Source organism: Rattus rattus, chromosome 4 (genome assembly GCF_011064425.1).
Source record: "Rattus rattus isolate New Zealand chromosome 4, Rrattus_CSIRO_v1, whole genome shotgun sequence".
Taxonomy (NCBI): Eukaryota; Metazoa; Chordata; class Mammalia; order Rodentia; family Muridae; genus Rattus; species Rattus rattus.
The window spans coordinates 1,438,826-1,453,145 of record NC_046157.1 but is presented as its reverse complement, the minus strand read 5'-3'; the positions used below and the strand labels follow the sequence as shown (position 1 = coordinate 1,453,145).

The window sequence follows — 14,320 nt, the reverse complement described above, 5'->3', positions numbered from 1 at the left end:
CTGATCCTCCTGATCTAGCACAAGGCAAACCAGCAGAAGTAAAAGAGCCCAAGGAAAGGTATAAGAATCAGAAACCACCTTGTTCGCACAGGAATCCCATAAGAGTACTAAACTGAAAGCCATAATATGTATAAAGAGGACCTGGTTCAGACCCACAAAACCTATTCTATTTTCCCCTCCCAAGGAGATTTATGTGTCACCCCTGTTCTCATACTCTAGATCAATAGATTGTAGCTTGATATCATTATTTACTTGCTAATACCCACATATAAATGAATACATTATTCTAGATCTGGGTTACCTGACTCAGTATGATTTTTTTCCCCTAGTTCCTTCCATTTGCCTGCAAATTTCATACCATTATCTTTTAGACAGTTGAGTAATACGTTTGTGTAAATGTACCTCATTTTCTTTATCTAATCTTCTGTTGAGGAACATTTATGTACTTTCCAATTTCTAGTTATTCTGAATTGAGTAGCAATGAACATAGTTGAGCAAACAAGTGTTTTTGTGGTACAAGTGTCCTTTTGGTATATGCCCAAGAGTGGTATAGTTGGATCTTTATGTAGATTGACTCCCATTTTTCTAAGAAACTGATTCCCACAGTAGTTGTACAAGTTTGCACTCCCATCAGCAATGGAGGAGTGTTCCCTTTATTCTACATCCTGGCCAGCATGCGCTGTCACTTATGTTATTGATCTCAGCCATTCTGACAGGTATAAGATGAAATTCCAAAGTAGTTTTGATTTACATTTCCATGATGTCTAAGAATGTTTGAATATTTCGATATTCTGGATTTCTTCTCTTGAGAATTATGTTTAGATCTGTATACCTTTTTCATTGGATTATTTAGTTTTTAGATATCTAGTTTATTGAGTTCTTGATATATTTTGGATATTAGTCCTCTAGTAGATGGTAAGATTTTAAATCTTATATTGAATATGAACAGAGAAAGTGAACAGCCTGTCTTGTTCTTGATTTTGTTTTTTTTTTTTGAATTGTGCTGAGTTTCTTTCCACTAAGTTGATGGCCTTCACTTCTTGGCTGCTGGGAAGTTTTACTTCTCTTCAAGCTTGATTTCATATTTCATTTCACCTAGAACTACCCAGAAATGTTTCAGAGTATTTATACATATTTGATGGAATATACATATTCCATCTAGAGAACTGTTCTGGTACGGAGTGAAATATGCAAACAGGATCTCCTGGAGATTGGCTGGTTAGACTGATCTTCCAAGTCTGACAGTGCTCCATGACTCTAAGACAACACTGCTAGTTTTCTGAATTTTTAAACACCAAGGTTTCCAGAATGCCCACATAGACTGGGCGTCATTGGATTCTCCACTATGTTCTACATGTGAGGGTGCTGAGGACTATTCTAGCTCGAAGGCTTTTGACAGATGTGCCGAGGAGAGCTTAAAATGCGCACCTGGATGCTGTGTTTCTCACAGGAACAAAGCGCGGAAGTGTTCATATTCATCCTGAGTAAGTCCCCCATGACGCTAGGAAAGGCCCTTGAGATAGGAGCAGTGTGTGGGACACTCAGAAAGGATTGCAAATGACTGTCATAGGAGCCAAACTTTGTTATTTTTAAAGGGTCTCTGATAGCTCTCAAATGTCACAATACATTCATACTTTGTTGTTCTGCCATGCTGCCTTTCTCTGTCTCTGGTAAATGGAAAATTAAGCACAGGTTGGCAGGTTCCTGAACACAGACTCCACAGAGCTTTCAGGTGCAGCCCAACAGTGCCCACAGGTACCCACGGTGCCCACAGGTACCCACGGTGGCCAAACCTTCTGAGTTTCTAATTGGCCCCACTGTCTTGTAAGCACAGCTTCATTTTCATAAATGGAGTGAACGGACCCAGGAATCAAAAACAGCAGGTTGTCTCACTTGAAAACAGCCTTGGAAGGAGGCCTTTCTGAGGGATAAACACGTGTTCCTTAATCGTGCCTCTCTGGCATCCAAGGGCTAAGAACCAAGAACTTTCTCCCAGGGTTTTCCTGTGCTTGTGCATGAACTCACATGTGCGATGGCTTTAACCTCAGAGGTAATTAGTTAAAATATCAACATCATATGCAATTATAAAATTCCAAAGCTGTGTTTACCTTTCTTTCAGAAAAGCCATTAGCTATTCCACAGCCCATCATTAGGATTTTCCTCGGGAATTGAAGTCAGGAGCTAGGCTGCTCTGTAAATCAGCTGATGTTGGTCAAAACACCTGGTGAATCGGAAAGAGTTGGAGGACTATGAGGGACACATCTGATGTTGGACAGATTATTTTCTTGACTTTTGCATGTTTGAGACAGGCCGTCAGGCACTTGAACTCCTGGGATTCAACTCCCCATCCAGTCTCAGGTCTGAGTAGCTGGAGTTGAAATTTCTCTTCATCTTTTCAAGAAATTTGGAGAGCTGGCAACTTAATACCCCTTTATGAGTATTGATGTAAATCTCAGTTTTCTCTCAGCCAGCCACGTTTACTTTAAATAGCATCTCTTTTGGGTATACTTATCAAGGAAAAGAAACAGCAAGATGCTATGCTACCACCAGGTGGCACAGCTTTAACAACCTGAAGAGTTACCGGAGCACCCAAGACCGCTGTCAGGTGCGGAGAAACGCACCGCGCGGTTAGGGTGGCGGTCACTCTTCCGTCGGCTTTGTGGTCAGCGGAGAGCCCGGTCGATCTGTCTGTCCATCGGGCTGTGTTGCTGAACCTAACCTCGATGGCAGCTGGGCCTCAGCACCCCGAGAAATGTGGCTGGAGCGGGTTCGAATTTCCGGAGACTCATGCTGGCCGTGCTCGTTCTTGACCGGCGGGGACTGAGGCCCAGGTCCACGAACCACGGTTCACTCCTTCTGGCCCCGAGGCGGAGGCGCCAAGACAGAAGCCATGGACTCGGGCTGCCGAGCCCTGTCCCAGTTCCGCTTTTGCGATGACTGAAGGCGTCCCGCTTAGCGCGCGCGTCGGGGCCAAATCCAGATTTTCATTTCGCTCCAGGCTCAGACCGCTAAGTAGGTCCAAACCGCACAAACAGGAAGGAGGGAAGGCCAAGAGTGCGGGCAGAGGGCGGGTCGTTCCCAGCAGCACCCCGGTCCCTCCCTGCTCCGGTCCCCGACCCTCTGGGGCCGGGGCGGGGCGTGCGCGTCAGCTGGGGCTAGAAAAGGCGGCGGTCCGTCCCGGCGAGGTGACAGCCCAACTTGGACGCCAGGCCCAGCCGACGCCGCCATGAGCGCCGCTCTTTTCAGCCTAGACAGCCCAGCACGCGGCGCACCCTGGCCCACAGAGCCCGCGGCCTTCTACGAGCCAGGCAGGGTGGGCAAGCCCGGACGAGGGCCCGAGCCTGGGGATCTGGGGGAGCCGGGCTCCACGACCCCTGCCATGTATGACGACGAGAGCGCCATCGACTTCAGCGCCTACATTGATTCCATGGCTGCCGTGCCCACCCTAGAGTTGTGCCACGACGAGATCTTCGCCGACCTCTTCAACAGCAATCACAAAGCGGCCGGCGCGGGCAGCCTGGAGCTGCTGCAGGGCGGCCCTACGCGACCCCCGGGTGTGGGGTCAGTCGCCAGGGGCCCGCTGAAGCGCGAACCCGACTGGGGCGACGGCGACGCGCCGGGCTCCCTGCTGCCGGCGCAAGTGGCAGTGTGCGCGCAGACAGTGGTGAGCTTGGCGGCCGCGGCACAGCCCACACCACCCACTTCGCCCGAGCCTCCTCGAGGCAGCCCGGGACCGAGCCTCGCGCCTGGCCCCGTCCGAGAGAAGGGCGCCGGCAAGAGGGGTCCGGACCGGGGCAGCCCTGAGTACCGGCAGCGACGCGAGCGCAACAACATCGCTGTGCGCAAGAGCCGGGACAAGGCCAAGCGCCGCAACCAGGAGATGCAGCAGAAGCTGGTGGAGCTGTCGGCCGAGAACGAGAAGCTGCATCAGCGTGTGGAGCAGCTCACCCGGGACCTGGCCGGCCTCCGGCAGTTCTTCAAAGAGCTGCCCAGCCCGCCTTTCCTGCCGCCCACCGGCACCGACTGCCGGTAACGCGCGGTGTGGGCCTTAGAGACTCCGAACGACCGATACCTCAGACCCCGACGGCGGGGAGCAGACGCCGCCCGAATCGCTACAGTTTCTTGGGCACTGGACTGCGAGAGAAGCTATATGAATCCCCCTTAAATTATTTTTTTATAATGGTAGCGTTTTCTACGTCTTATTACCATTGCAGCTAAGGTACATTGTAGAAAAGACTTTTCCGACAGACTTTTGTAGATAAGAGGAAGAGACTGCGCATGCTTTTTATATTCATTTTTACAGTATTTGTAAGAATAAAGAAGCATTTAAATTGCTGCAGCTTCCTATATTCAGTCTCTCCCGCACACAACATATTGGGACCTCACCAGGGAAAAGCAAGCACCTGGGAGCCACAGGACCAGGTGCGTTGCCCACATGGGGTAAGGAGATGGACGAGTTTCCTTTTGCTGTATACTCCCTGCGGAAGGAACATGGGAGGGCATGGCTACTCCATGTTAGGTGGAAGGTGTTATCCCAGAGTATGCTATGCAGACCTGGGCCAGAGAACAGCTGGCCTAACTTTTAGGTGGTTGCTGAAGGGTGAGAGGGTGGAAGAGAGCTGAGACTCCGAAACTTGATCCCTCCTTGCTTTTACTTTCCTCAACCTAGGGACATGTAGATTTTAAAATCTGCACCAGGACAAATTAATATCATAGTATATAGCAGCTCCAAGTGCCAGTAATTGTAATGTTAGCAGGCTCAATCCCCACCCCTACCTCCCAAAGTTTATGCCTTTTTCCTTAAGAATACTGGGTGTGCCAAACCCTTCCCTGGTCTGCACAGCCTGTTGCAGTACAGAAGAAAACACAAAAACTCCAAGGTCCAAATGTGTAGTTGCTTTGCTTTGTAATTCAAATCCCTGCCTAAAGCAGGCTTGTGGATTGCTGTGAGTCTGTGATCTTTGCCCTCTGCAGTTCTTCAGGGGCTCTGACAGGTGTGTAGTGGAGTAAGGTACAGAAATTTGTTTTATACAGCTATCGTCACACCCAGCTCACCTACAGTGGACGGGTGACAGTGCCACCTCTGGCAGTTCCTAGACCACTAAAACCACAAAGTGTTGGACATTTATTTATTGTTAACAGAACAGTAATATCTCAACATGAGATATTGGTTGAAGCTTTACAGAATAGTCTTACAGAGAATATTAAATACTGCAAAGAAAAACACATACAATATTGCTAATTGTAAACAGTTTAAATTACAACGAAGCACATTTCCTAATAGATCAATAACAGTGCCTAAGTAGCACAAAATGAAGACACAAGACAGGAGAAACACTCAAAGAAATGTCCTCAATTTTGTAGGAAGGTAAAGTAGAAAAAAAGATCGAACAGAGGTATTTTGAATTTTAATTTACAAAATATCTTCTTTACCAGAAAAAAAAAAAAAAGGAAAGAAACGCACTAAATTTAAAACTATAAAAACACTACAGAGTTAACACGATTCGGCTTCCCCAGATCAAGTCCCTGGCCTCACTGCCAAGGGCACAGATGTCAGGGAGGAGGAGGCGGAGCAGCAGTGGCTCCCGCTGTACTCAGAAGCCCAATCTCTTCCAGAGTGACGCAGCTGGTCTGCTGTGTAGTGACCGACTGGACAAAGCAGAGTAACGGTCCCATCTCCTTCCCAAGGATGTTCTCTACTTCATAATTCTGCAGTGATAGAAGCATTCTGGTTAACCAAACAGTCCTGGATTCCTGGACAGTCTGTTCCCAACAACAAAGCCACAGCCAGGACAAAGGCCCTTCCTTCCATAAGCTCCAGCCTTCCATCCAATGGGAGGGCTGGGGCTGTGGATTATAAAAATCCCCTTTATTATATAGCAAATGAATGAACCACTTTATTATGACAGTTGAGTCTTGTTGTTTTTAGTGGCTGCCAGGATAAACTGGCCTAGGACAGGATTTGGAAGACAATATGCAGAGGAAGTGCTGTTCTTCCATGGGGGATGGGCCTTTGGCTTGCATATGTCTCCCACTTCCGTTGGGGACACTTCCCCAATCTAGCAACACTTCTGGTCAAAGGATTTCCTGGTGCTTGCCCCAAACTTCCCTCTTCAATTGGATTCTATTTCTTCTTGAGTTACATTGGGGTAAACATTTCTTTTTGTGCTGTGGTGATGTGACTGGAGGTTTTATCCACATAGTTAATCTTGGGAGAATTTCATCTCTAGACAGACACAAGTACTGGTCAGTCCCTGGTGTCACTGTGCCCTGGCTTGGCTTTCATGGATCTAACTGCTGAGTATATTCAGTGAGGGCAGGGCTAAAAATAAAAGTGCAAGCTGGAGGAGGAGACTGGGGAAGGTGATGGCCAGTGCAGAGGAGTGTGGTGGCACCCTAGCCTGGCCTTTGGACAAGGCAGCAACAAGGAACTCAGGCCACCTTTGGCCAAGAAGATGGAAGCTGGAGAGGGCAGAGAACGTAGCTAACACAGCTTTGGGTCCTAAGGGCATTGTACCTGTGCCCATAGTTTGATCTCAGGTCTGGGCCAGACGTACTGATCATGTTCTCAAACTTATGGCTGGGATACAGTGCAGCTGAAGGGACATAGAGATAGATGCCTTACGCTCAGTTAGGAAGGTGGCCAGCCCAGTCAGTGCCTGTGAGGAAGTTGGGCCAACAGCCCTGGCTGGGGAGGCTTCAGTGGCTGCAGCCCTGCCTTGAGGGTACCAGCTGATGCCCAGTGGAGCAGAGATGAACCATTCCAATGAAACCCAGAAGGGGCTGTATGGAGAACATCTGTGTGGAGCGTGCTGGATGCTTTGTTTTGTAGAGTAATCATCAGGATCAGTTTGGGATGTAAGAATGACATATGCTGACTCAATTTCCCAATGTAGCTTACTTAATACTTTGCCAACGAACAAGGTCTACAGTGTGGTTCCATAGCCAGCTCGGAAAAATTAGAAGTGCTGGTCCAGAGAGGAAGACTTCTCTGTAGGTTTGCTGCATGAATGGCAAGCTCACAGTGTGCCTGACAGGGAGGTCTGGGGAGAGCACCAGGATCCGGTCACCATTAGATGGCAGAAGGATGGCAAGGGAGGAAGCTGAGAGCTCCGTCAGCGCCTCTTACTATTTTCCCTAACCAATGCCTGTGTAAGTGTGAACGCGACAACCCCAGCATTCTCATGTTCTTCTCCTGTAAAAGTAAGGATTTTTTGTTTTCTCGAGTCAAGGTCCCATGGGATGTAGCTCAGGCTAACCTAGAGATTGTTACGTAGCTGAAGACAAGCTTGGCTTCCTGATTCTCCTGCCTTACCTCTCAGGTGCTAACACCACGCACCGCTCGAAAGCATGCAATTTGGATTTCATAAAGGTCAGTGAAAAATCCTTTCTGTGTAAGTCGTTAGGTTTAGCTCTATTCCCCATGAGTGAGCCTTCGACTCGTGTTTTATAAGTCATATGTGCTTTGGGGAAATCAACAGGATGAATTTAAAACATGGACACCAGCAAATCATGTACTGTCCATATGAATAGGTATCTACATATATGAAAATGTGTCTTTCCGATTTTAAGTATTTATTTAATTTCATGTCTTTTTGAGAAAAACTGAGTGATGGGATGGATCCCAAGTTTTTCTGCATGCCATTAATGACAATTTTGCTGAGCTATCCCATGTCTATTTTTTTTTTTTTAGATACAATATATGTGTGCCTTTTCTGAAAGTTGAAGGAACAGATTTCAACCCTCCATTATTAAAATGTAACCAGTAATGAACAGCAAGAAGAACAGTTAATCCCATTGCTTTCACATTCACAGTGACATCGTGTATCTTAACCAGAAACAGTACATTTGCTCCAGGGAACGGAATATGGTTTTTACGGAGACCCCTAATTTGATTCTCTGGATGTTGTGGCTGTGCATTCTCACCAGAAGACCCACAGAATCCAGAGTGGATGACTTGCAGCTGTGTCTGCACATAGGCCTTTGCCATCTTCTGTTAGGCTCCTCCCCAGGTCAGAGGTAAAGGTCCTGCTAGTGGTCCCTGTGAGCAGAGGTGAGGGCAGCTTGCTAAAATGTGCTCCAAGCGTGGATAGCTCCTTTGTGGATGTGGACTATGAAACTAGAGCACCTACAGAGGTGACTCCAAGAGCTATGACCTCTCTTTGTTATTTTACTTACTATCTGTGCACATGTACGTATAAGTACATACACAGGTAAAATGTATTTGTATGTATAGCCAGTGTCCAAGTGGATTCCTCATGTAGAAGTACATGACACACATACATGTTCATGCACACACACACACACAGTACAGCCAGTGTCCAAGGAGACTCATATACAGGTGCATGAACACCTGCACTTCCACATACAGGAATACATACATGACCACATGCCTTTTTAAAGCTTGACCAGCAGGTTTCAGCTACCAGAGCATTCTCTTCTGGTTAAGAAGTGTGTTGCAGAAACAAGATAGCTCAGCCAACAGGAATGAAAGGAGGGAGGATTTCTGCCAGTGTTCCTGGTGTCTGGGTCCCCAAAGACATTTTCTTACAGAGGGCCCCATCAGTGCTGTGCTGGCTACTGAGTCAGAGGGCAGACATCAGCCTCTATGCACATGTGTGGCTATTGATGGTTGTGAGTCTTAAGTCTGCTTACATAGGAGGCTGGGCTCATCTAGTTATTCATCCAAGCAAGGTTTTCCGTGCTTTCCCCCAACTGTCTCCACAGAGGATGTGTTCTTCGAAAATCCCAGCCCACCATTTTAAAGCATCCATCTGAGCATCTACATCAGACTGGAAAGCTCCAGTTCACTAGTTCTGGTCCAGTGTCTTCCATTCTCTCATCTTATGTCAGCCAACAGACACTGTTCCCTACCTGCCTTTAAACACTGTAAGTTCTTCAAGTCCCTGTCTCATGCTTTCCTATCTGGGTGACACCAACTACCAACTGTTCCTTTCTGCAGAGATAAAAGCTACCTTGGTGGGACACCTTTGTGGTGAGTCCCTTATGGAGGCAGTGGCACTGAGGACCATGTGTCAGCAATGCAATGGGCTTGATTCTTAGGCCATGGTGACTAAAGACTTATACAATAAGAAAAATATCAGCTTCTGTGTCCTCTAACTTGGTGTCAAAGCATGACTCTTTTATTCAGAAACATTGACAGTGTTAGCCACAGCTCAGGTAAAAGTTCCAGGTCAGAGGTCAAGGCCACCAAAGGGCTTTAAAGCTGGTGTGCTTTATACCAGGGGGACAGAAGCTGTGGCACCCTGTGAGGTCAGGGCTGAGAACCACAGCTCAGACCAATAACCCTCAGAGCGTATTTAAGCAGTTTCCAATTTCATCTAAACCCTGACAGCCTTGGCCTTAGTTCTGGGTTATCAATCCCATGAGCTACATACAGTGCACTTATTTATAGACAGGGTCTCACATGGCCAAGGGCTGGCTTCAGACCTGCTACGTAGTCAAGAGTCATCTTGAACTTCTGGTCTGAGCCCGTGCATGGTGGTTAGGTGCCCCACCAAGTGAGCTACATTCCCAGCCCCTGCGGTGGCCTTAAGTGGCTTTTACAAGGTAAGTGCCATTTCAGAGGACTGGCTGGAGTCCTGCTCTGAGGACCAACTTTCAAAATTCTCTTCTTGGAGACACATGCCACGGTTTACTAAGTCTTGTTACAATAATTCTCAAGGCAGGCAACAAAGTTCTGAGAAATAATAACAATGATAATCCAGTCATTCGGAATCCAGCTCTATCAGTAAAAATTAAAAAGTGTGGCACAGGGCCAGCAAGATGGCTTGGCAGGTAAAGGTGCTGGTCATCACACACACACACACATACACACACACACTCATTAATAAATACACAAATCAATAAATGTAATAAAAAAGCATGTCTTTAGCAATTTTGTTTTGTGACTGGGAAGTCTGGTCTCTAGGCTGTGTGACTATAACAAAAGCCAAGAAGGAAGATTTCCGGCATCTCTCATTTCCAGACAGGAACGTCTCTGCCCCTGCATTACATGGGTGAGTGGCAGTGGCAAGGTGGGTATGTGTTAACACATAAATCCTTGTGGTGTTACAATAGGAACTGTTGAAAATGAACATGTACAGCAAAGGGATCTTCCTTCAGGGACGACCTCACACAGATTCAAGAGCAAAGGGCACACTCAGGCTGGCCCTGTACTTACCCCATCCTTGGAAGCAGCGGACATCAGAAGTAAAGAAATACTGCTCTCCAACAGCTGCAGTAACAGGGAAGAAGGGATCAGTGGCATTCTACCAAGTGACAAGTACTCACCTGAGGGATTCCTATCTGAGGACGAACACTGACTCTACGCTGTCTGCCTCCTCTGTAGGCAAGTCTCAGAGCCTTCAATTAATCAGGACTCTGTCTAGACAGAATAGGTGACTCCCTCTTCTCCAAAGAACTGAGGCGCTCTTTCCGCATCTCCTAACTGGCATGCACACTGTGCCACAAGGTGAACAAAGGAACACATGGGTAGCCCAGCTCCAGCCCATCCTTGCTGTCCACAGAGTGAACCCATGCAATCGAACATGAGCTCCTACCTTGACCTTCACGGTGCTCTCAGGTCTTGTGGGGCAGTCCAGAAAGACATGCAGCTGTCTCTTTTGAAGAGGTGACAGGACCAGTTGGGAACAGTCCCCACAGGAGAAGGAGCCTCTGTTGTGAGAAGGTGCACAAGGATATAAGCAACCAGGGAGATACGTATCAGAAGAGTTCTACAGCAAAGAGATTTCTCTAAACATTCAGTGAGAAATTTTGCTGTCAGAACTCCTGTTGGAACCAGTCAAAAACAGCGAGGAACTGGGACTCTTCTGATGACTTAACAGTTGGAAGCTGCTGAGGGGGCCTTGGGTACACAAAGAGGCATTATTCATGAGGCATATGGGGGAAGGTAGCCTTCCAGGAAGTGAAGGCCAGACCTTCCAGGAGGTCAGGGGAGTGAGTTTCCCATCCCGCTGGCAGGTCAGGCTTGCTCATCAGCCCTGGCGTCCTCACTCCCACACTGCTGTCACATACACCCATGTTCCCTTGCTTCTTTGACATAGTCCAGAAATAACTCGTGTACTCATAAGGTCAATAACCCTAAGCGTCAGGAAGATATTTGCTCTTTGCTTCTTTTAAAAAACTTATTTTTATGGATATGATGTTTTGCCTGTATGTATTCTCTCCATTATGTACACTCCTGGTGCTTGAAGAAACCAGAAAAGGGCACTGGATCCCTTGGGACTAAAACCATGACAACTGTGAACTGCCATGTGGGTTCTCTGAAAGAGCAGCCAGTGCTCTTAACGGCAGGGCCATCTCTCTAGTCTAAGGAGCGAGCAAGTGATGATGACACATTCTGGTCTGTCATATGATAAAGTGCACTGGGAGGCAGAGTCACTCCAGAGACACAAATGGTATCAACACTGTGCTGGAGAGTTTCAGGACAACCTGACACAAACTAGAGTCATCTGGAAGGTTAGAGCCTCAATCGAGAAAAATGTCTCCTAAGAGCCAGCTGTGGGCAGTAAGGCATTTTCCTAATTAGTGATTGATGAGAAGGCGCCAAGCCCACCGACAACGTTGCCGTCCCTGGGCTGGTGGCCCTAGGCTCCATAAGAAGGCAGGCTGAGCAAACCATGGGGCGCAAGCCAGTAAGCAGGACCCATCCACGGCCTCTGCATCAATTCCTGCCTCCACATTCATGTCCTGCTTGAGTTCCTGTCCTGACTTCCTTCAAAGATGGAGTATAATGTATAAGCCAAGTAAATCCTTTCTCCCCATCTTGTTTTTGGTCCCTGTGGCTCATTACAGCAACAAAGAAGCTATAACTAAGACAAATATTTAGCCTTGACCTTAGCCCAGGGGGGGTAAGATAAAAGGGCAGAAAGGGGTGTCTACTGAAATGTGCTCACCGTGCCCTGGGAAAGTCTGCAGGACTTCTAGGACATGCCATGCAGCTGCTCTGTCCCCTGGGAAATCTGGGAAATCCCTAGGGCACGCCACGCAGCTTGTCTAACCTGTTCATGTTTTTTCCTTCTAGTAATGAAGGCACTAAGGACACATCTCAGTTCTACATTTTAAAGACCAGAGCTACAATGACTGGGTTCTCCATTACGAAACCCACAAAGCAGCACTGCAGCCTCTATGCTGCTGCCCAGTAGTGCAGTCATAGGGTAGAAGACTGTGGGACCCTGGGGCTGGGTTACTGCCATGTCCTGTGGGCCCCAGGCATTTCAGGCATCCTTACCCATCTTCTGGCTTCTGTTCCAATCTCCCATTGCCACACCGGTCACACACAGGCCATGAGAAAGCAGTGCTCTCATCTACATCAACCACGGTACCTAAGCCCAGTAAGAAGAAAGGCAAAATTCATCACTGACCAGTATCATGGTCTCCTGAAACTGCCGGTCTTTGCGGTACTTCTTATAAATAGATAAACTGTTAGTTAATTCCTTTTATTAAATATGAATTTTCTGGTTTACTTGGGATTAAGAATATATAGCTGGGCATGGTGGCACAGGTTTAATCCCAGCACTTGGGAGGCAGAGACAGGCAGATCTTTGAGTTTTTGAGTTCAAAGCCACCATCCTGGTCTACAGGGTGAGTTCCAGGATAGCCAGGGCTACACAGAGAAACCTTGTCTCAAGAAACCTAACTAAATAAATGAGTACAAGTAGTACAGGGCTGGGGATATGGCTTGGAGGGTAAAAGTGCTCATTGTGCAAACATGGGGAGGTAAGAGCAAGTTTCTAGCACTCATAAAAAAGGGCAAGCATGGATGCACACGACCGGCAATGACAGAGACAGGAGGGTCACTTGGGCCTCTTGGCTTCAGGTTCAGTAAGCACCCTGCCTCAAGTGAGCAAGGTGGATGATAACAGAACAGGACAGGTGATGTCCTCGTGTGGCCCCAGTGCATGAGCAAGAGTGTATATCAGTACCCACCCCACAAAACACAGAATCTCTCATAACTGTATGGAAGCATCACCTGTCAATAAAAAACCTACAGTCAATGAGAGGAGTCAGGATTAGAGAGTGGAAGATCTGGAAGAGCGACTAGAATTCTGGGATAGAGTAAGGTGAATGTGCTCTCATGTGTGGTGGGTGGTGGTGGTGGGAGATAGGGAATTTGCCTGAATTCTGAGCAAGACAGTTGCATGAACCTGAGGAATGGTGACTATGTGGCAGGATAGAGTAGAGTAGAGTAGAGTAGAGTAGAGTAGAGTAGAGTAGAGTAGAGTAGAGTAGAGTGGAGTAGAAGGGTAATTAAGTTATGAGCTAGTCGGAGAATAAGTGAAAGCTTCTGGCCTAGGTATTTCTTCATGAAACGTTTATTCTGAGAATTGTTATTTTGGGGAACTTGGGTACAGGTTGAAAAGTGCCCACAGCCACATTCATAGGCACATCCCTCCCCCCCCACACCATACATTTGTTGACAAAACATTTATGGGCCATTCAATCAATAAACATTTGTGTGTGATAGCATGGGACATAGGGGTCTAAGAGACAAAGCTGGTACAGTCTGTCCTCTCACATCATCAGTTCAGCCGTGGGAAAGCAGGTGAGACAGATGAACAAGCGTCAGAGGATAAAGTCTGCACTGCAGGTGGAACTGCCTCTGCAGAGCACAACGCAGACGCTGGCTCAGGGACCTGGGCATGGTTAGTCTGTAGGCTGACGGCACATGGGAGGAAGGCAGTATTCAGGGGAGATGAAAATGGGTTTCCTGATGTGGAACATGCTCTGCCATCTGAATGAAGATGTCTACTTTCAGCCATCCTTGTTGAATTACAGTCCATTCAATAGTAAAAGAAAAAGTACGAAGTGACTGAGGTTCCAACGGCACAGGAGGATTCTCAGCCTTCCAGCTCCTTTTCCTCTTTTCTCCTACATCCCTATCTCCTGCTTCTCATTTGTGTACTGGTGACCAAGCCTTGCATGTGGTAAACATTTTACTTCACAGGCATATTCCCTATCCCCATTCTCATTTTTGAAGCATAATGTCTTTCTCCACTAGAGCAAGCATTAGGAAACAAGATATACAGACAGTGCAGCAGAATTATGAGAACTAGAAGGCATGGTTTACTAAAATACATTCATGCGATGCTAACTTGAATGACTTTTAAAAACGAGGATAGGTTTTAATTTCGAAAAATCTGCTTCAACTAACAACACTGTCTTTATAAATATAATCAAAAGTGGGTCAAATGGATGAAAAATAGTAACAACTCTCTTTTTTTGTCATTTCTTATTGGTTACTTGAAAAATCTGCACCATGCATTTTTATCATGGTTATGCTCCACTCCTCAAAGAC

At 47.1% G+C, this 14,320-nt stretch overlaps 2 protein-coding genes across 2 annotated transcripts in view; one reads left to right on the top strand and one right to left on the bottom strand.

The window, feature by feature from the left end:
* Window positions 1-2,624: 2,624 nt before the first annotated feature.
* Cebpd (CCAAT enhancer binding protein delta) lies at window positions 2,625-4,335 on the top strand. The gene has a single exon (XM_032899808.1). It carries the CDS (start codon window positions 3,227-3,229, stop codon window positions 4,031-4,033), a length of 807 nt encoding a protein of 268 aa, XP_032755699.1. The 5' UTR covers window positions 2,625-3,226; the 3' UTR covers window positions 4,034-4,335.
* A 780-nt stretch (window positions 4,336-5,115) lies between these two features.
* Spidr (scaffold protein involved in DNA repair) overlaps window positions 5,116-14,320 on the bottom strand; it is a 221,964-nt gene continuing 212,759 nt past the window's right edge. The window contains exons 17-20 of the mRNA XM_032899807.1: window positions 12,254-12,347; window positions 10,563-10,677; window positions 10,184-10,237; window positions 5,116-5,709 (exon numbers count right to left, since the gene is read on the bottom strand). Coding sequence (XP_032755698.1) covers window positions 5,554-5,709; window positions 10,184-10,237; window positions 10,563-10,677; window positions 12,254-12,347 — 419 coding nt within the window. The 3' untranslated portion in view covers window positions 5,116-5,553. The remainder of the gene's footprint in view (window positions 5,710-10,183; window positions 10,238-10,562; window positions 10,678-12,253; window positions 12,348-14,320) is intronic.